The 22,828-nt window shown below is 42.5% G+C and overlaps 2 protein-coding genes across 2 annotated transcripts; one reads left to right on the plus strand and one right to left on the minus strand.

The window, feature by feature from the left end:
* Positions 1–1,387: 1,387 nt before the first annotated feature.
* UCN3 (urocortin 3) lies at positions 1,388–1,870 on the plus strand. Its single transcript, XM_027122097.1, has one exon. It carries the CDS (start codon positions 1,388–1,390, stop codon positions 1,868–1,870), a length of 483 nt encoding a protein of 160 aa, XP_026977898.1.
* Positions 1,871–9,788: 7,918 nt separating this feature from the next.
* On the minus strand, positions 9,789–21,820 carry TUBAL3 (tubulin alpha like 3). The gene is made up of 4 exons (XM_027121485.1): positions 21,740–21,820; positions 18,543–18,786; positions 12,438–12,586; positions 9,789–11,020 (listed from the first exon to the last, which is right to left on the minus strand). Exons 1-4 carry the CDS (start codon positions 21,818–21,820, stop codon positions 10,076–10,078), a joined length of 1,419 nt encoding a protein of 472 aa, XP_026977286.1. The 3' UTR covers positions 9,789–10,075.
* Between the last annotated feature and the right edge of the window lie 1,008 nt (positions 21,821–22,828).

Raw genomic sequence — 22,828 nt, forward strand, 5'->3', positions numbered from 1 at the left:
GGGATAGAATGACAGAGAAAACAACTTCCCCACCCTGTGTTAACCCTTTCTTTGTCAATTAGTTTTTGGTTTTTTAAATCTTTTCAGCCTTAACAAGCCCTTTGAAAGTTCTTCCAGGCTTTAAGATGCCTCCAAGGTGTGAGGCAGCTAATTCTAAGCTAAGCCACATTTCATGCTACTATTATGCAAAACAACTAAGGAGCTCCTCGGTAAATGATAAAGCAGGAAGTCTGGTTATTGACACAACATTGACAGGGAAAAAAAGTCCACTTTTCCACAGTCAACACACACCCCTGTAAAATGTTCTCAGGGAATTGGACACACAATTCTAAGGAGCTCAGAGATGGATTGGAACACTGAGAAAGTGGTTCTCAAAACGTGGTCCATGAACCCACAGCATCAGCATCGTCTAGGGATGTGTTAGAAATGCAGACTCTCAGGCCTCACCCCAAACCTACTGATTCAGAAATGCTTGGAATGGGGCCCAGCAGCTGGTGTTTGAACAATCCATTCACATGATTCTAAACACTCTGAAGCTTGAGAACTGCTGACTTAGAATGAGTTCAAGGCAAGGAGAGCCTGTCTGGGTTAGGATGGAGCAAATGGTGTATAGAAAAAACGGAAAAGCCAAAAACACAACCCAACAAAGATACTGGTCTGCAGGACCCAATTACCTGGCATATTTGTATATCTATATTTATATTATATTGATATAATTGGTATAATTTATATTTATATTATATTATTTATATAATTTATAGATATATAGATATAGACAGATCACTTCTGAGATGGCTGTGTGTGTACTGAATCTTATCCTAATAGGACCTGGAGATGATTTATATATAAATAGTTATGAACCAACCGTCTTCATTAAGTATTTCGTTAGACCAGGAGCTTTTCCATTTTAATTTAATCTTTCACTTAACCTTTATGAGGTAGTTATTATTATCCCCAATTATCAGATGAGGAAATTGACATTCTCAGAGGTTAACCAATCTGCCCACCGCCCTCAGGCAAATAAGGACCAAGTTGGAATTTGAGCCTACGCCTGACTAATTGCAGAGTCTGTGTTTCTTTCCCTGCATGCTACGCAGCTAGTTCATACATTTGGATCATTTAAAGCAAGGATCAGTCATCATCAGGCTTGTGAAAGTGCAGATTGCTGGCCCCAGAGTTTTTGATTGACTAGCTCTGAGCAAGACCTGAGAATTCTTCGCATTTCTAACAAATTTCCACATGGTGCTGCTGGTCCAGAGACCACACTTTGACAACCAGTGAAGTTGAACATGAACAAAGCCCTACTGGATTTGATCCATTTCCTCCTGCGCCCTAAGCCCCCTTTCACACCCTCTTCCCACATTGCTCTTTTCTGCTACAGGGAGAGATGCTGATACCAGCGCACTTCCTGCTACTACTGCTGCTGCTCCTAGGGGCCCCCAGCACAGGCCTCTCCCAAAAGTTGTACAAAGCCGAGCCCATCTTCAGCTGCCTCAACAAGAAAAGCCAGCTGGAGGATGCGCCCCTGCTGAGCAAGAGAAGCTTCCCCTCCCTGCCCAGCCAAGACTCACTCTCAGGAGAAGACCAGGAGAAGGAGGAGGAGAAAGACAAGGAGAAAAGGACCTTCCCTGGCTCTGGGGGTGGCGGTGGAGCTAGAAGCACCCGGCACAAATACCTGTCCCAGGCGCAGCTCCGGCGGAGGCTGTACCAGGACAAGGCCAAGAGTGACCAACGCACCAAGTTCACGCTCTCCCTCGATGTCCCCACTAACATCATGAACATTCTCTTCAACATTGCCAAGGCCAAGAACCTACGAGCCAAGGCAGCTGCCAACGCCCACCTGATGGCCCAGATTGGGCGGAAGAAGTAGAAGCAGAGGCCAGCAGGAGGGCGGCCCATCTGGGACAGAGGTCAGGGTGGAGGGGAGGGTTGGTTCGTATTGGAAGAATCTGCCCTGTTTTCCAGGCTGCTTCACTGCTCAACCCCTCTGCTTCTTCCTGCCTTTGGCCCAGCTCCCTGCTCCTCTGTACATGCACACACCAATGCAGTATAGTTCCCGCTTCACAGGCCATTGATGTCTCCACCTACATCCTGCATCTCCTCTCTCTTCCCCACGATGAGAGGCAAAGGTCATGCACTCCTGCCCTCCATGCTGCTCCCTCATGACCCAATGCCCGAGAAGAGGGCATGCAGAGCCTCTCTCCCCTCCACACACCCACCTTCCCCAGACAAGGCCTGAAGATGAGGGCACTCAGCATTCCCTCCCCTCCCCTCTCACCCCCATTAAAACCGATGGCTACTTGAACCCCTGGCTGGTTTCAATTCCTCTTCTTCAGCTGGCTGCTTTCAGGCCTCCGGGCTTGGAAAGGGGACAGCTAGTGAGGGAGGTTACATGTGAGTCCACTTCCAACTCTCCCAGGACAGGAATGGTTCCTGGAGGTTTTAGGGGGGCTGAAGAAGAGTTTGGGAAAGGCCAAGATGCAGGACTGTGCCGGTTGTCGTTCGATCAAGAGCCATCTACATGGCCTGGTCCCACCCAGGGACACCGAGTGGGCCCCTGGGTTTAACGGGAGACATCCTCAGCTCCTCCATGCTTGCTAGGGATTGGGCTACCAATCTTTAATAGGTGCTTCTTGAACCCATTGTCACTGTCCAGCCCAGTGCTGGACCCAGCGGGGGATATTGATGTGGGAGGCAAGGCCTCTGTTCTCCATGCCTCAACAGTCTAAGTGAACAGACAAAAGCAAAATTTGAAAAGAAGCAGATACCACTGGGGAGTATATAAGTGATGAACGGCAACGTGATAGCAATTAGTGTAAAAAAAAATGAGGAATTCAGAGCAAGATGAGAAGGTTTAATATGAGTATAAGTTCACTAGACATGGACATCAGCAAGAACTCTGATGGCCTCTGGCAGCAAAGCCTTCTGCATGGTGACAAGTCATGAATACATAAAAGGAACTTCCGCATGGTAAAATAAACCACATACACACACACCAGCAACTAACCCCATCACCACCAGATAGAAAGAGACAAATGAATGACAGATTTGAAAAATGTTTGCCACTCATGTAAAACACAGATGGCTTACTGATCAAATATATAAAGAGCTACTAAAAACTGAAAAGAACAATCCCCCCCAAAAAATAAGCAAGGACATGAATAGATCATACACACACACACACAAATACAAATGATCCTTAAATGTATGAAAAGATGCTAAACTTCATTGCTAAGAAAACAAATTAAACCTGTACTCATAGAATTTGTCACCCATCAAATAGGCAAATGTCCCTGTTTGACAATTGGCCCACACGGTGATTGATGAGGTGAAAAGCCACCCTCCTCCACTGCTGGCTGGCGGGAATATAAACTCTGAGAGGCAGTTTGGAAATACTTATTAAAATCACAAGTTCACTTTACCTTTAACTCAACAATCCTGCTTCTGGTGGACATTATGGGCAAAAGCGAAACTGCATTTTTTGAAATGTTAAGCTAAACTTGAAATGAAAAATACCCCATCTCTTAACAGAACCAATGTTCAAAAAACCGAAATGCAAGCGTTGTTTCCATCCTGGGAAAAAAACCCTCATGATAGAGCAGAAAGAATCCTGCCCGAGACTCAGAATACCTACCTTGAGTCTGGGTTCCTCTTCTTATGTGCCTCTGAGCAAACCGTTTACCTTGCCTCAGTGCTAATGTCCCATGAAATCTCTTTATGAATGTGACCCCATGGAGTTCTCATGAGTATATTTTAAAGTAACTATTTTTTTTCCATTTTGAAGATTTCTTAAAATTTGCATTTAATATTTATTTTTGCTTTAATAGTGCATATTCTGTTCACGCCAAAGGTGCAAAGGACACGAAGCAGGAGATTAGCTTGGCTAAGGAAAAAATCAAGCAGGTGTGACATTTCCATGAACAACCGAAAGCTAGGAGAACTTAAAAGTTGCAGCTGGTACCCCCAAGCACGCCCAAGTTCACAGCTGTTTCCTCAGGACCTTTGGCTAGGTGAGCAAAGCCTTGATAACAGCAGCCTCTAGCGGACTTTGATAAGCAGCTTTAAAAGGTTTTGTTTTGCTTTGTTTTGAATGACGGTACCTATATCACAAAAGCTCCAATCAAAAGGGTGATTAAAAAAAAAAGAAGGCACAGATCATTGCAAATGCCAGATTTTCTCTTGCCCTTTTTGCAAATACACCATCACGTATAAGCTAAAATGTATCTGAGGTGGTGAGGTTTACTGGCAGGGGAAGGGGAATGGCATATGTAACAGAATCCTAGAGGATTCAGCTTTGCCCCTGAAACAAGAGATTGGTGCCCAGAGAAATGAGGGAACTGTCCAAGGTCTCCCGGCTGGTAAGTGACAGTCAGATCCCTCTGGCCGCAAAGTCTCTGCTCATCCCTCCATGCATAGCTGGCCCTTCACGTGTACAAAGGGCATAAAAACATGAACCATGTTGTTGCCTTACAGGGCTAGCACGAGCCCCAGTGAACCACAAACGTGGAAGCAGCTGGGAAAGCCCCACACAGATACTAGGACTTATTATGTCTTCAGCAGGTGGGTCTGGTGTTTAGAATGCCCTCAGAGCCTTACAGGTGATTTAAATGTGAACAGAAGCATCTGCTTAATAAACTAAGGAGTATTTGCCAAAGCTGGACCCACCAAGAACAGTGGGAAAGCACAGGTTTCCTGCCGGGGGCTCCTGCTGAGGCCAGCATTCTGCTGTCCGAGCTCCAGTCCCCAGAATGGACCCCGTCACAGTCACATCAACATGTGAGAAGGGAGAAGGCCACATCCAGAGATCACTACCGCTGCCATCTGCCACCCTTGAGTTCACCTTGTAAAACCAAGATTCACTCTCGATTTCACTTTGTAAAATCATTTGCGGGGAGGGGCGGGAAGGGGGAGAACTGTGTTGAGCTCTCTTGAAAAAACGGGTTTAAGCTCTCTTTTTAAAATAAAGTGAGGCTCAAACGCCAAGTGAACCTTCTCCAAGGAGACAAGTGCATGCATAACAGGATCTCCAAATGTTCTACCCAGCAAGAAACCCTGCAAACAAATACCAACAGCTGACAATGGTGCCTGCTTCATGGCAGTGGAATAATTTTGGAAGCTGTAACCAAATAATCAGGGAAAGCCAAGTGATATCCAGAATTCAATCAGATATTTTATGTAATTCCAAGAAATGGGAGGTACATGAGCTCAAACGTATGTAGTACTAAACTAAAAGACATTGATTATATATTAAGAGCCAGAGAAAGACAAAACCTAATCAAATGGTGTAGCTAGCCACCTTAGTAAGAACCACAGATGGAATCAGACTTGAAAACTAACCTTAGTTAGGTTAGTTAGTTAGACTCAAATCTAAGGGTGCGCTATGGGACACTTCGTTCTTTTTTAAATGTATTTTTATTGAGGTGTAATCAACATACACTGTCATATTAGTTTCAGGCATAGGACACAATGATCCCACCTCGTCCTTTAATTAATGAAGTTTCTGTTATGGACTGTTGCCTAGGGTTCAGCACGTCCATGAGAGCTGCCAAGATCCTGTCACAGCCTAGTCAGCATCACTTAGAAGCCTCGGCAGGCTGGGAAGGCAAAAGACAAAAAAGTTATCTTGGGAAGGTAACCCCAAGCCTATGGGATGACATGGTGTTTTCTTAAGGGGCGAGCATCTTTAACCCCAGGAGACAGTCCTGTCTCCTTCCTCCCTAAATCATCATCCCCCAGCTTGAACCTCATGTCTTAGGATCGAATCAGCCTAACCACCCTGTTGACACTGTTCTTTACCAGAACCTGGGTCAGCCTGCCTCAGTTGCTGATCATTTTAGCTCACCAACCTCTCTGACACCCCTCCTGCCCTGACGATTGGTGATTTTAACATGAATAAGATGACCTGCCCCACATCCCGGGTCTCAGGTCTACTCCCTGACCCCGTCCAACACCATCTCTCGGCCACGCGATCCCATGGCCACACCCCAGACTTCATCCTCACAGATCATACACTGTAGGACCGGCCCCTCCTGTCTCTCCAGCTCGCTTTCTCTAGGACACCAACTCCAATCGTCTTTCAGCCCCACTGAGACCAGTAATCCGTTGATCCTGCTACCTTTTCACTGTCCCTCACCCTCTGCTCATAACATCTCTTCACGCTTTACCAGTTTAAACGCCGTGGTCAATCATTATCATTGTTTTTTGTAGACACCTGTCATTCTCTTGTTCCACTTTTGCTTTGCCTAATTCATTAAACCCTGAGAAATTCAAATACTCCACCATACCGCCCCTGCACCTTGAAGCTGAACACAGCTTAACACACACACACATACACACACACACACACACACACACACACACACACACACCACTGATTGATCTCACTTTAAAATCCTGACGAGATGCCTCAAATGGGCTCTTAAAGCTGTTCAGCAATTAGGCCACATCTCTCTACACCATTCACTTGCCTACTGTCCTTGACTCTCCCTCCTCTTCTTTCCTCAAACCTCTCATAGATCCTCCCTATCCAGTCTCGGCTGGTGACCTTGCTTCCTACTCCACCAAGGAAATTGGATGCTTCAGAAGCAAAATTTCACAATCCCACCCCACATCTACCTACCTGGACTCACGCACTCTGCCCTTGTTTCTACGCTAGAAACCCCCACGCCCAGCCGCTCCTGGTGGAGGGCCACGCTGTGCTCTGCACCAGCTTCCCATCCCCTCTCGCCTGCTTATGATATTGAGCCAACAACTGGCCCTTCTTCCTCCCACATAGTCAGTGTCACCCCACCCGCTGCCTGGTTCGGCACAGAAACCTACACGACAGCCTACAAGCCCTTGACCCCTTCCGGGCGATGGCCATCCCTCTGCTCCCTTTGACAGCGCTCCCTTGGAAGTTCCCTCTACTTACCTCTCATTCTCGAAGTCAGACGTCCATCCCTATCCTTCCTCTGAAACTGCTCACGAAGGTCAGCCAGAACCCCTACACTGCTGAATTCAGTGGTCAAGCCTCCGCCCTCACGCCTCTTGATCTGTAAGCATTACTCGACCCATTGAACCACCACCTGCCCCCAGCACACACTTTGTTTCCAGCCTGGCTTTCAGGACATCATACTCTGTTTCCCTCGTTCCTCAATAGCCCCTCCTTCTGAGTCTCCTTTGCAGGTTCCGTTTTCCAGGTATGTTCTTCCTCCAGGCATCTGCATTCTCCCTGTGTCACTTCCTCCAACTCCTTGTCAAATGCCTCTTTCTCACTGAGGCCTTTAGTAACCACCCTATTTCAAATTGCAACCTCCTTTCCCCTTACCAGGCTCTATTATTTCCTTTGTGCACTATTGTACCCATCACCTTTTACATGCAATATAACTTACTTATTTAACATGTTTATTATCTTTCACCCCACCTTCACTACCATATAAACCATGAGGGCAGGGATTTTTTGAGGGGTGGGGCGGGAGGGCTTAATGTTTATCCCCGGTGGTCAGAATAATGAGGAACACATGACAGGCACTCAGTAAATAATTGGTGAATGAGTTAATTAAATAAGGATTATTAAAGTTCTTGTGACAAGGAATCTGTGCATAATTAGCATTTAAAGTGCAGTATGTATAATATTTAAGAGTATTTGGCCTAAAAGAATCATAGTCAGCCTGATAATTCCAATTTTAAATATGTAAATTGAGTAAATAATTTACACCTGTGATCTTAAATAAAAATCTTACTAGTTTATAGACAGTCTGGAACATATAGGAATACTAATCACCATATTTATAGTTTACTTTGTTCGATTTTAAAAGAATTAGATTTTTTTATCTTTTTATTTTATACTGGAGTATAGTTGATTAACAATGTTGTGACAGTTTCAGGTGTACAGCATAGTGATTCAGTTATACATATACATGTATATATTCTTTTTCAAATTCTAAAAGAATTAGAGTACTTGGGAAAATTTGTCAGACAATTAAAATTCTTAAAATAAAATAAATTTATAAATACAACCTAAAATATTTGAACATTTATCTAAGATTGCAAAGGGCACCAAAAATTCAAACATATCCCTTTAAAAGTGATTATTTAACTTTGCTAAACTTAGAAATAATAAGATTTACAAGCTGAACTTAAAAATTTAAGAAATGTTTAGGATTTTAAGCTTAATTTTAGTAGTTTATTAATTTTTAAAAACAAAAGGAAACTTCTAAATGTTCTTTTTTGAGTTTTCTAAATGTCTTTTCACACATGTGCGCACGCCCCCCACCACACACATGTGCAAGTGCCCTCTAGAACACTAAAAAAAAACATACGAACGGCAATTATTTAAGCATTTCACTAGCGCCCTCCAGTGTCCAAAGAGAGGAATAACACATGTACATAAAAATATTTTTTCTTAGTAAAAGCCTACTAAACGTTCAGACTACTATGTAGGATATTCACATGAAAAAATATATATCATCAATGAGAATTTACTACAGTATTTTCAATATAGTGAGAAACCTCATAGTGTATCTCCACTCTCCCTATATTCCCAAGAGGCCACAGGCAACAGGTGACGTCTGATCTGGGTTTGAAGTCGGAATTACACCCCACGGTCACAGAAGGAAAGAAGAGAGAAAGTAGTGAGAAGGAGCAGAGGCAGAGGAGAGAGGAAGAAAAGAAAAAAAACGTGCTGGGAAGGGGTGAGCGGTGTAGCTTGAAAGGAATGCGTGTGAACATGGTGAAGAGTGTCTAAAAAATACTTCCACTAAACTGCAGTCATTAGCCTCCGTGGTGACAGCAGTGTGAGTTGAAAATAAGCAAAGTGGTACATTGTTGGAATGAAGCTCTTAAAGGCCACATCTCAGCGCAGTGATTTTGGTTTGTAAAAGCATCTACCAGGAAAGTGTTAAAGATGGAGCGGCAGTTCTCGGGTCCAGGTGGCACACGCAAAAAGAAGGTGGTAGCATTGCACTTTGATAAATCTCACAACAAGAACCACAACGTTAGGCCTCCAGCCAAGGCTTTAGAGCCTGTTACCTTCAGTTGTCCAGCCGGACCAAAAGCACAGACCACGTGGAGACCAAGAGAGCATAACTGGAGGGCCCAGGCTGAAAGGTCAGCCCTGTAGATGAATGAGGCACCTGAAACCTACCTACAATCAGCTCGAGAGCAACACCTAAGCCCAAGCGAGCACCTTTGCAGTGTCTTATCTTACTTCCAACTAGTAGACTAAACATCATGGATCTTTAAAATCTAGCTAGTCGTTTTAATGCATTTATAGCTGTTTTGTCCATTTTAAATTATCACCTGTTTGAACATGAGTCAGTTTAATACCCAAAGTTAATTCCATGAAGTGGTTTTTGAACTTAAATCCTCAGATGACCCTCCCTCCAATTCCCAGGGCTTCTCATTTAGCAAGTCCATAACGAAGCTCAAGAATCTGCCATTTTTCTCAACATCTTAAATGGCTCCCATGCAGGGTTCTGCTGGCCATGCTTCCAAAACACGTCCTCAAGGACAGAGGAGCGGAAAGAAATCACTTTCACCTTCTGACCTACAGGACACACAGATTCAAACTTCTGAAAAACCCAAGAATATTCTTGTTGTTTGTTTATTTGTTTGTCTGTATAAAAAGCAAACTGAGACCTTAAGGCCTTGGAAGAAGGAAAAGACTCATATTGAAAATATTCATTATTTAATCAATGTACAAAATATATATATATGGGAAAATAACATTAATAATCATTTCATGCTATTTTCCACCTCAGGAACAGGAAAGGAAGAGCATTCACTTTAGGGTTTCACAGTCACTTGGTTGAAAAAGCAAAGAAGAAAGCCAGGTTTCCATTCTGACAAAAAAAAAAAAAAGATGAGCCCCAGAAATTCAAAGGACTCCAAATCTTAGAAGGTTCACAGGGCGCAGTGCTGAGTGACACTAACAGACAAGGAAATGTGGGCTCATTGTTAATATGGACCCATTTGATTGGAACTCGGGGTCTCGCTTGACTTAATTTCCTTTTTCTGCTCATCAAGGGAACTCTAGCCTTTAAGTGTAAAGCGTGACACTTAAGCTTAGCATTCATTGTCACCAGTCAGATCTGCATCAGAAACTTCGCCCCACTTCCTCGTAATCCTTCTCCAAGACTGCCAAGTCTTCCCTGGCTTCTACAAACTCGCCTTCCTCCATGCCTTCCCTAATGTACCAGTGCAGAAACGCCTTCTTGGCGTACATGAGGTCGAACTTGTGTCCCAGGCGGGCCCAGGCCTCCACGACCGCCGTGCTGTTGCTCAGCATACAGACAGCCCGCTGGACCTCGGCCAGGTCCCCTCCCGGCACTGCCCGGGGGGGATGACCATTGATGCCCACCTTGAATCCAGTTGGACACCAATCTACAAACTGGACAGAGTTCCTTGTCTTCATGGCTGCAATTGCCTTGTTCACGTCCTTGGGGACCACATCCCCTCTGTAGAGCAGGCAGCAGGCCACGTACTTCCCCAGGCGAGAGTCACACTTGACCAGCTGGTTGGAGGACTCGAAGCAAGCAGCTGTGATGTCTGACACAGAGGGCTCCTCGTGGTGGGCGTTGTCCGCAGAGATGATGGGGGCGAAGCTGGTCACGGGGAAGTGTATTCTAGGGTAAGGTACGAGGTTGGTCTGAAATTCAATCAGGTCCACGTTCAGGGCCCCCTCAAACCGGAGGGAAGTAGTGATGGAAGATACTGCCTGACTCAGCAGCCTGTTGATGCTGGCATAAGAGGGGTGTTCAACGTCAAGTTTGCGATGGCATATGTCATAGATGGCCTCGTTATCCACCAGGAAGGTACAGTCTGCATGCTCTATGGTGGGATGGGTGGTGAGGATGGTGTTGTAAGGCTCCACTATAGCTGTGGAGATCCGGGGGGCTGGGTAGACAGAAAACTCCAGTTTAGCCTTCGTGCTGTAGTCTCTGGAGAGCTGCTCCATTAAGAGAGACGTAAATCCTGATCCAGTGCCGCCTCCAAAGCTTCGGAAAATCAAAAATCCCTGAAGACCACTGCACTGTTCCGCCTAGGGAAAGTAAAAGGGACATAAGAATTCAGCCAAATAAACCCAGAAGCAGTGGTAACCGTGGGACACAACTAGTACCCCAAAACAAACAGAAACTTTCAGAAAGAACTGGTTTACCATCACTAACTCATCACAAACATATTTACTTTGAAACATACTTGAGAAGTTACTTCTGGAGTGGGGCAAGTGCTTAGAGTTTTACTGTAAGCAAAGCATAAATATTCAACTGTCTTTTGCTACCCCTGATGAATTTATCTGTATGTGATCTAAAGTAAGGTCTTTATCAAAAACAAAGAAAATGACAAGCAAAATATTGAAGTAATATAATCCCCCCCCCCCCCCCCCCCGCCAGTAGATGAAGTACCTTTCATTTTCATACCCAATCTACTGTGCTGGTGTAAAAGGTACTGTATTCCCTAACGATTATGCCAAACATCAAAATTTTTACTAGACAAAGGATTCTCCAGACACAGGTCCTTAGGAAAGAATTAACTGTCAGTAAAGAGTAACTGATCTCCAGGTAGGATGTGCCTCCTGTTAACTTTACAGATCTTAGTAACTATTGGAAAATGACAAGTTTTAGAGTTCTTTGGAAGTCTCTGATAAAAAGATATGCCACGAGTCAGCAGAAGCAAGAGTAGATGGGGGCTAGTCACTAAAAAGAAGGAAACCCTGCTGTTTGTGACAACGTGGATGGACCTTGTGGGCAGTTAAGCAAAGTGAAATAAGTCAGACAGAGAAAGAAAAGTACTGCATCATCTCACTTATATGTGGAATCGAAAAAAGCCAAACTCATAGAAACAGAGAGTAGAATAGTAGTTGTGAGGAACTGGGGTCAGGTGGGAGATGCTGCTCAAAGCGTATAAACTTCCAGTTATAAGATGATTAAGTTATTGGGATCTAATGTACAGCATGGTGACTGTAGTTAACAGCACTGTGTTGTAAACTTGAAAGCTGCTAAGAGAACAGATCTTAAATGATGTCGTCTCCACACACAAAAAGGTAATTATGTGAGGGATGGATGTATTAACTAACCTGATTGTGGTGATCATTTGGCAATATGTTCCTGTGTCACATCACCATGATGTACACCTTAACTTTACACAATGTTATAGGTCAATTATACCTCAATAAAACAGGGGGAGATAAAATAAAATATTTCCTCATAAATATAAGAAGAAAAACAAAATAGTCGATGGGGGCTGTACAGTAAGTGCAAAGGCTTCTTTCCCCTGCCTAGTAAGGAAGGTAGTCAGTGCCCACATCAGGACCAGCCCAGCTTTGAGCATGCGCAGGAGGCTCCCAGCAGAGAGGTTGGGTGGTGATGGAGGCGTAGGTAGAAAGTGCTGCTTGGGCGGGTCCCGCAGGATCACAGGCACACAGGCACTGCCTGTGGAAGGAGAGAGGAGCCACTTGCCAGCTTTCGGAGCCTCTCCAGCACCAGATCGAGGATCTCTGGCCCCACAGAGTAGCGACCACGGGCGTAGTTATTTGCAGCATCCTCCTTTCCGCTGACGAGCTGCTCCGGGTGGAAGAGTGAGCGGTACCTGCCTGCACGGATCTCATCTGCCAAGAGGAAAGGAGGTCAGTGCAGTCCACTCCATCCCACCCCTAACTCTTGCACAGCCCTGTACCCTGACTCGCTTTCTCTCTTCTAATGTCCTATAAAGAAATGGATGTAAACTGCCCAACTGGCCCTTCTTAATCGAGGAAAAGGTATAATTATCCCCATATAAATTGAAAGCCCGTTTTTCCGTCATACACCCTTTATTAGTTTCTCAGGGCTACTGTAACAAAATACAACAAACTTGGTGGCTTAAAACAAGGGAGATTTATTGCCTCATAGCTCAGGAGGCTGTAAGTTCAATGACCAGATGTCGACAGGGTTGGTTCCTTCTGGAGGCTCTGGTGGAGAAATGGCCGCATGCCTCTCTCCCAGTTTCTGGTGACTGCATACAAGTTCTTGGAGTTCTTGGCCGGCAGCTACATCACATCATCTCTGCCCCCATCACAATGCCCCCTTTTCCTGTCCGTGTGTTCTCTCTTCTCATAAGGTGTACTGAGGGGACCACCCTGCTCTTAGAAAATGAGTGCTTTTCCTCTTAGGCAGGAGCTTCTAGGTATCTGCTGCCAAGTCCATTGGGGTACATCTGCATAAATACATGTCATCAAGCCAATTTTATCATTATTATTTATAATTGTTATATGGGCCATATATCATCCATATATCCAACCAGATCATTGGACACAGGGCCTCCCTAATCTGGTATGACCTCATCTTAACTATGTACATCTGCAAAGACCCCAGTTCCAAATAAACTCATATTCTAGGGTTCTAGGTGGGTGCAGAGTTTTGGGGGGACAACATTCAACCCACCACACATGCATGGTACTTTTGCATTTTAAGATAAAGAGCCAGCTGTGTGCTGGAAAAGCATACCAATCTATATGATTAGTTATATGCTTAAAAAGAGGCTTTCACAAGAAAAACGGAGCTGGAGGAATCAGGTTCCTGGACTTCAGATTATACTACAAAGCTACAGTAATCAAGATGGTATGGTACTGGCACAAAAACAGAAATATAGATCAATTGAACAGGATAGAAAGCCCGGAGGTAAACCCACGCACATATGGTCACCTTATTTTTGATAAAGGAGGCAAGAATATACAATGGAGAAAAGACAGCCTCTTCAATAAGTGGTGCTGGGAAAACTGGACTGCTACATGTAAAAGAATGAAATTAGAACACTCCCTAACACCATACACAAAAATAAACTCAAAATGGATTGAAGACCTAAATGTAAGGCCAGACCCTATAAAACTCTTAGAGGAAAACAGGAAGAACACTCTACAACATAAATCACAGCAAGATCCTTTCTGACCCACCTCCTAGAGAAATGGAAATAAAAACAATAAACAAATGGGACCTAATGGAACTTAAAAGCTTTTGCACAGCAAAGGAAAACATAAACAAGATGAAAAGACAACCCTCAGAATGGGAGAAAATATTTGCAAATGAAGCAACTGACAAAGGATTAATCTCCAAAATTTACAAGCAGCTCATGCAGCTCAATATCAAAAAACAAACAACCCAATCCAAAAATGGGCAGAAGACCTAAACAGACATTTCTCCAAAGAAGATATACAGATTGCCAACAAACAAATGAAAGGATGCTCAACATCATTAATCATTAGAGAAATGCAAATCAAAACTACAATGAAGTATCACCTCACACCATTCAGAATGGCCATCATCAAAAAATCTACAAACAATAAATGGTGGAGAGGGTGTGGAGAAAAGGGAAGCCTCTTGCACTCTTGGTGGGAATGTAAATTGATACAGCCACTATGGAGAACGGTATGGAGGTTCCTTAAAACACTAAAATAGAACTACCATATGACACAGCAATCCCACTCCTGGTCATATACCCTGAGGAAATCATAATTCAAAAAGAGTCATGTACCACAATGTTCATTGCAGCTCTATTTACAATAGCCAGGACATGGAAACAACCTAAGTGTGCATTGACAGATGAATAGATAAAGAAGATGTGGCACATATATACAATGGAATATTACTCAGCCATAAAAAGGAACAAAACTGAGTTATTTGTAGTGAGGTGGATGGACCTAGAGTCTGTCATACAGAGTGAAGTAAGTCAGTAAGAGCAAAACAAATACCATACGCTAACACATATACATGGAATCTAAAAAAAACAAAACAAAAAACAGAAAAAAACCATGGTTCTGAAGAACCTAGGAGCAGGATAGGAATAAAGATCCAGATGTAGAGAATGGACTTGACATGGGGAGGGGGAAGGGTAAGCTGGGACAAAGTGAGAGAGTGGCATGGACATATATACACTACTAAATGTAAAATAGATAGCTAGTGAGAAGCAGACTCATAGTACAGGGAGATCAGCTCGGTGCTTTGTGACCACCTAGAGGGGTGGGATAGGGAGGGTGGGAGGGAGACGCAAGAGGGAGGAGATATGGGGATATATGTATAGCTGATTCACTTTTTTATAAAGCAGAAACTAACACACCATTGTAAAGCAATTATACTCCAATAAAGATGTTAAAAAAAAAAAAAGAGAGAGAAGCATGCAAACTCAAATGCCCACACCACTTGGTGCAGTTAACACAAATGCCTGAAGCAGGGAAATAGCATGAAGATGTCAGTATTCCATACAACTAAGCATAACCCTTGCTGGTTTCATTCCCTTTTAAACCAAGAAAACATCAAGACACAGCATGTCCGAGGGCCAGGTCACACTCACCTACCTTAGAATTATCCAAACAGCATGATTCCTGAAGATCGATGCAGCGGTATTTGAGGGCTAGGGAGGCTCTGGGAATGTTGCCCTGGTTATAGCGGGTGGGATACGCATTGCATAGCAGTTCAGAGCATGTGCTCAAGAATCAGTTCCCTGGGTGCATGGCTGGCCTTCCTCACTTAGCTATAGAGCAGTTACTTAGTGTCTCTAAGCCCCAGTCATATCCTCTCACAAATAAGGATGATAGCAAGACCTACCCCAGTGAGTTTTCATGAGGATTAAAGACCACAGAGCATGATGCATGGCCCATATAACAATTACAAATAATAATGATAATGGCTTCATGTCATGTATTTATGCAGATGTACCTCAATGGCCTTGGCATCAGATACCTAGAAGCTCCTGCCTAAGAGGAAAAGCATTCATTTTCTAAGAGCAAGGTGGTCCCCTCAGTACACCTTGCTCTCCTGTGTATGACCATGTATATGACCACAATTTGGTACACCCCTAAATGTTTAAATTTAATAAAACTGAGTTGAAATTACTTTTAACTAACATATGCACACCAAAAAACAACCACCAAAGTTGGGATGTTTTAAAGATATATTTACAAACAAGTGGGCATATAATTCCAGGTAGACTACCTGCTTCTCACCTGAAGCAATAAGGCTGAGTTCAGTTTAAGTAGGGAATCTATGGAAGCCTGCTTCTTCAAGACAATGTCCAATTGAGTTCTTGAGGGTGGTTAGTTCCATAAATTCCTTCAGTAAAATCCACTTTCTGGGAGATCAGTGATATAGCACCACCATTCACAAGTATACAAATTTCTGCCATGTTTCCACCCTGCTCAGAGATCATGTACCTGGCCCAGCATCCTTAACCAGCATCCACAGGGACTTTGGTGGTTTTTAAACATGATTATTATTTGATGGTTCCTTGGCTTCCTTACCTCCATTCCAGGTTAAGCCTTCTAGGACTCCCCTATATCAATGTCCTCCTCATTTTCAAGCTGAAACAACACTCACAGGTGTCTGGATGTGTCTTTGCTCATGGTTTCCATCTCTCTCACCTGTGAACTATTAAAATCCCCCTGCCCAGTCTTCCAGACTCAGAAGAACTATCACTTGGTCCATAAGGTCTTTTCTGATCTTTTCCATAGAGGTAAAGTTCAGGCCTCACTTCCTTCAGATTCCTACACACCACCTCCTCAGTAAAGCTTTCCTTGACGTTCCTTTTGAAAAACAGCCCCCTCAGCTCACACGCAATATTCCCTTCCCCTATGGCCCTGCTTTGTTTTTCCCCATGCTCCGATCGCCACCAGACACACTATTTGGCTTTTATAGGTCTGCACCCCACTAGAATGTAAGCTCCAGGAAGACTGATACTATATATCTCTCCAATGTCAAGATAGTGTCTGGCCATATGAGGCATTTTTATTTGTTGAATAAAACAAGGAAAATCAGTGCCTCCTCTCTAAACCCTGGAGCTTATGGCGTTTTGTTTGGACCAGCTCAAGATCCTCAAAATTGCCCTCCCTCCAGGCTGAGTTCTAGAGGACTGGGGAATTTCTTCTGGTCTTTGCCTGCCGACTGTCTCTCCTCCAGCTTGCTTAGCTTCTGATCCTGGGTCCTCCTATTTGCCTAGGTCTTTGGATTAGCGCAAGTTAAAATATCTGCTACAATATTCATAATGCTGGGGTGTGGCCTCTCACGTTGCTCCTTCAGCCACATTTACCAAGGTCCTCCGGGGACGTATTCTACCCTGCCCAGGATCATGGCACACCAGACTCCAGCTAAAGCTCACAGTTGCAAACTCCCATTTGTTTGAAACGAAAATTCAGATATTCTCTTAGGGCACTTATAACACAAGTCAGAATATGACGTGACTGACTCTCTCAGGTTCCACACTAGTGTTGCCTATTCTTGAAGCCATCAGTAGCTCCTTATTTTTAATTCTTTCACAACATTTAGCAGAGTAATACTGAATCAATATAAATCTTGGCCTTGACATTTCTTAACTTCCACCTATTAATTTAAAAAACCTTTCTATCCTTTCCCTCACGTTGACATCAACGTACTTTCTCCATCAGTTTGTTACTTGATTCAGACTTCGTTCTGATGAGGAAATGAACTCCAATCCAGATTGTATTTTCCAAAGAAGACTGTAATGATATTTCCTATCTCACTTGTGCTTCTAGAACCTCACTATTTCTGTATCAAGAGGTGAGGTCTATATCCCTTCCCAGGATGGATCTTTGTAACCGCTTCAACCCATGGAGGACAGCTGAAGTGACACAATGTGACTTCTGAGGTCAGGTTATAAAAATGGCATGGACTTCTGCCTTGTTCTCGTGGGATGCTTGTTCTTGGAACCCAGCTACCATGCCACAAGGACGCACGAGCAGCCCACAGAGACCCCACAGCCCTGGCTTAACTCTCAGCCAACAGCCAGCACCAACTCGCCAGCCAAGCGAGTGAGCCACTTTCAAAGTGAATCTTCCGGCTCCCACTTGAGTCTACCTTCCTGACACCATATGGACCAGAGGAGCTGTCCTCTGAGCCCTGTCCAAACTGCAGATTCATGGAGAAAGTAATGGTTGTTGGTCTTTTAAACTGCTAAGTTTGGAGGCGATTTCTTACACAGCAGAAAATAATTGATACAGAGTACCAAACCCAAACCCACCCTCCTCTGTAGTCTTCTCTGAAGTCAGCAAGACCCTTTCTCTCCCCAGCATTTCGCCAGCTCCATTTCAAGTGTTTTTGCACGAGATACTACAACATTTGCTGTTAATAATCGTAAGTAATCATTTTATAATCATTAATCATCATTTCCCCACAATTAGAAGAGTTATTTAGCTCCTTCCTTCTTTGGAATCATGTTCAACTATTCTATTCTCTAAAAGCAGGTAATGCCAAATTTCAGATTCTTTGTCAGAAGCTTCTAGCAACTGGCTTTCAAACCCAGGAAAAGATTTAGTGTTCTGTTACAGTCGATTGTGTGGAGAAACTAACAAGGTTTTTGTTCTTTTCATCACACAGAGAAAGAAGGCTAAGCTAGTCCTCCCTTTGGGTTTGTTTGTCATGCTGATCACCCTAAGTGTCCACTGAGAGATGCTCTAAATTTGGAAAAGGGCCATATGATCCTGTTCAGATAGATTCATGTAATCTGATGATCCCACCCACTGATACTTGCTTGTTTGGGTTGTGGACCCGGTTAAACACACTAGAACGTAAAATGTACATTACCTACAACAGTTGGCTCCAGGTCCATGAAGAGTGCTCTGGGCACGTGCTTCCCAGCTCTGGTCTCACAAAAGAAGGAATCGAAAGATGCACCCATAGGCTCCGTTTTGGCATGTACCTGCGGATACTGCCTGCCGTCGAGAACAACGCCATCTGGCTGGATTCCGTGTTCCAGGCAGTAGAGCTCCCAACAGGCATCCCCAATCTGGACGCCAGCTTGGCCAATGTGGACAGACAGGCACTCCCTCTGAAATGAGCCGTAGTATTTAAGTTACAGCTGTGCATCTTCCTAACATGATAATACGAGCTACATCACTCAGCAGGTCCACTCAGGGCTGAGAGAAAGCAGGCTAGCGTATGCCAGCAAGAGAACTTTGTGATAAAGCTAATGAAAACTGTCTCATGGAAACCAAAAACCAAGGTACAGGTAAGCTTCAGGAACAAGTAAACCAAGGACTCCAGTTCACACAACATAAATTAAGCATCTATTGTGTAATGGGCTAAGGATGAGTTAAGACATATCATATAGGAATAAAATCAAGCTTTCTCACCCAGAAAAAAAATTAGTTATTGGAAAGGAATAAAACCAAAATCAATGTACAGCCTGATATATGTTAAAACCCACTGCAGTAAATCTCATATCTTGAGATTTTATATTTACTGTTCATATGTGCTCTAAATAAGGAAGGATGTTCTAAGCTTAAAAGTAGTGCAAAATTTACCAAGGAAACATGCTATAGATTTAATAACCCCAAAATGTAAAAACTCCATACTATAATAAACAAACAAAAATACTGATGTATATAAAAAAGGATTTATGTATAGCCCTTCATATATGAGCTATACATAAGGCAATTTTATATACATCAATTAAAAAATACTTGAGACATCTATTAGATAAATAGGAAAATGACATAAACAAATGAATTACAAAAGAAAGAAATGATCTAAAATGCAAAGATTTAGGCACAATGGCATTCACAGTATCATTATTTATAAGAGTAAAAACCAAGAACCAATCTACTTAACCATTTACCTATTGTTGGGCATTTAAAGGAAAGTACATCGATACAATGGCATGCTATGCAAACCTTCAACAGTTACCAAAAAATTGTATGACATGGGAAATACTTATGTTAAAATGTTACGTGAAAGCGTGTGTTATATAATTGTATATAAAGTATGATGTCAAATACATTTAAAAATAAGCTTACTCAGCCATAAAAAAGAATGAAGTAATGCCATTTGCAGCAACATGGATGGGCCTAGAGATTATCATACTAAGTGAAGTTAAGTCAGAGAAGGACAAATATCATATGATATCACTTATATGTGGAATCTAAAAAATGATACAAATGAACTTCTTTACAAAACAGAAACAGACCCACAGACATAAAAAACAAACTTACAGTTACCAAAGGGGAAGAGGGGAGAAATAAATATAAATACATATAACATAGATAAACAACAAGGTCCTACTGAATGACACAGGGAATTGTATTCAACATTCTGTAATAAACCATAATAGAAAAGAATATGAAAAAGAATATATATATGTATAACTGAATCACTTTGCTGTACACAAGAAACTAACTCAACTTTGTAAATCAACTATACATCAATAAACAAATAAAATAAAATAAAAGTAAAAATAAGCACAGAAAAAAAGTCTTTAAAATGCATCAAAATATTAACTCTAGTTACATCTGGGTAGAATTTTTTTTCCTGTTTAAACTTACCTATTTTCTTCACCCTCATTAGCCTCCCCTCTCCTCTCCCACTTTTAAATTACCATTCACTTTTATTTGTTTTAAGGCAAATAACTTTTTTTTTTTGTAATTTAAATATCTACTCATCTAAGAGAGGGGAGAAAAAGTTAAATCCTAAAAATCTAAAGGGACAGCAATTGCTGGCTTTAATATCGTTGTGTTTTGATTGCCAATGGTCATGGAACAAGTCTGTGCAGAGGGTCTTACAGGGTGAGAAGTCTGTTTACTGCATCATCAGGACCCTTCAGGCTGTCTGCCTGATATGCTGATAGGCAACACTGCCCTCCTCCTCCGTGGCTGCACTTTCCCAAGGTCTGAGATTCAACCACAAAAAGACCACCGATTGGACGAGGGGAAGGAGGTCTCTGTGGCCAGTCACAGCCCTGCCATCTGACCCAGACTCTGCTCACTCTGCTTGTGCTCAGCCATAAAAACCCTGTACTTTGTCTCCTTGAGTCACGGGCATAACACAGAACTCTGTGCTTTACGAGGAATTCAAGTTCATTACCTGAGTAGAACTTCCCTTTGATTTCTTTTGTATGCAACCATGTCTCTCACGACAAAGGAAGTGAACTCAATTTACAAAGCACTTCACTTAGTACCAACCAATTTTTCCAACCTCTATCTGGCACAGAAAAATCAAAACAACATATTCCATCATCAACAGCCTTCTAACACCTGAGTCTGTAAAGCACAGCTTCAATCCTCTCTCCTCCCAAAGGACTTAAGATGATCTCAGTACATTAGCTACTGTGATCAGATCAAAACTTACCCCAATTCCTAGATTTAGGTACAAACTTAAAAGTGGCGGAGGGGTGGGGGTGGAGGGGGTGGAGGGGGGCGGCGAATTCCTTGTTTCTGCGTCATTAAAACCACTTGCATGTAGATTTCTCTCACAACATCCTTCCACGGCTGTTTTCCACCCAGTCCAACAGGTCATGCACACAGGGTACTTGCTCTTAATATTCACAGTAAAAATAATCGCCAACATGAAAAACAATTGCTGATCTTCATGGGGACTGTTCTCCCAAGTGATACAGACATAGGAGGGAAACAGCTTTTTGAACTTGGCAGGAATACTTGGCCAAAGAAGGACCAATCTTGCCCATCCTGGTTTGAGAAGCAGCTGAGTTTATCTCATAACTGTGTCCCGGGGACAGAAGGCTATCTCCACCTTATTCTTAGCCTTTTCCTCCTTTCCAAACTATCTGTTAAAATATTAGTCACACTATATAAAATAAAGACTGTCAAATGCCCACTGAATATCAGTAGTGATATCACAGCACATTCATAAATGCTGCTTTAAAGCTTATTGGGAATTACTAGGACAGCACAGTTTTTTAATTACCTTTTTATTTTGAGATAAATATGAATTGTAGATTCATGTGTGGTTATAAGGAATAATGCAGAAAGAGCTCATGGATCCCTTACCTGTTTTCCTCCAGTGGAAATATCTTGCAAGATCACACCCAGAATATCAAAACTGATACACTCAAGACAGAGCATTTCCATTACTGCAAGGATCCCTGATGTAGGAAGGCATAATTTTTAAGAGCAAAACAATATAAAATAAACATCCTTAAAATGTTGGAGAGAAAGTCCAATGGGGTGAGAAGATCAAAGATGAAAAAGCAATTCGAATGCTTGCTTTCATTTAAGAATTAAAAATTCTAAGACTAAAAATTACTGTGACTGGAACATAAGAGATAATAACACTGTTGGTGGAAACATAAATTGGTGCAGCCACTGTGGAAAACAGTTTGAAGGTTTCTCAAAAAACTAAAAAGAGAACTGTCATATGAAACAGCAATTCCACTCCTGCGTATATATTTGAGAAAAACAAAAACACTAATTCGAAAAGATACATGAACCCCAGTGTTCATAACAGCATTATTTACAATTGTCAAGACATGGAAGCCACCTGAGTGTCCATCAACAGATAAATGGATAAGAAGTGGTATACACACACACACACACACACACACACACACACACACACACAATGGAATATTGCTCAGCCATTAAAACAGAACAAATTTTTGCCATTTGCAGCAACATGGATGGACTTGAAAAATTGAAATAAGTCAGACAGAGACAAACATGTATGATATCACTTATATGTGGAATCTAAAACATACAAGAAACTAGTGAATATAATAAAAAGAAGCAGACTCACAGATATAGAGAAAAACTAGTGGTTAGCGGAGGGGAGAGTGAAGGGGGGAGGGCAATTTAGGGGTAGGGGACTAAATGGTACAAACTATTAGGTATAGAATAAGTGACAAGGATACATTGTACAACATGGGGAATAGAGCCAGTATTTTATAGTAATTACAAATGGAGTATGACCTTTGAAAATTGTGAATCACTATATAGCACACCTGTAACACATAATATTGTATAGTGACTCTACGTCAATTAAAAAAAGAAATAAAAAACCGAGAGTGAAAGGAAAGTGGATCATAAGAGGTGGTCCCCAAACAGAATTATTGTAAGTAACTGTATTAATTATTGTCCTCA

The sequence above is a fragment of the Aethalodelphis obliquidens genome, unplaced genomic scaffold (genome assembly GCF_003676395.1).
Source record: "Aethalodelphis obliquidens isolate GAN/ISIS:26980383/991018 unplaced genomic scaffold, ASM367639v1 scaffold23, whole genome shotgun sequence".
Lineage (NCBI taxonomy): Eukaryota > Metazoa > Chordata > Mammalia > Artiodactyla > Delphinidae > Aethalodelphis > Aethalodelphis obliquidens.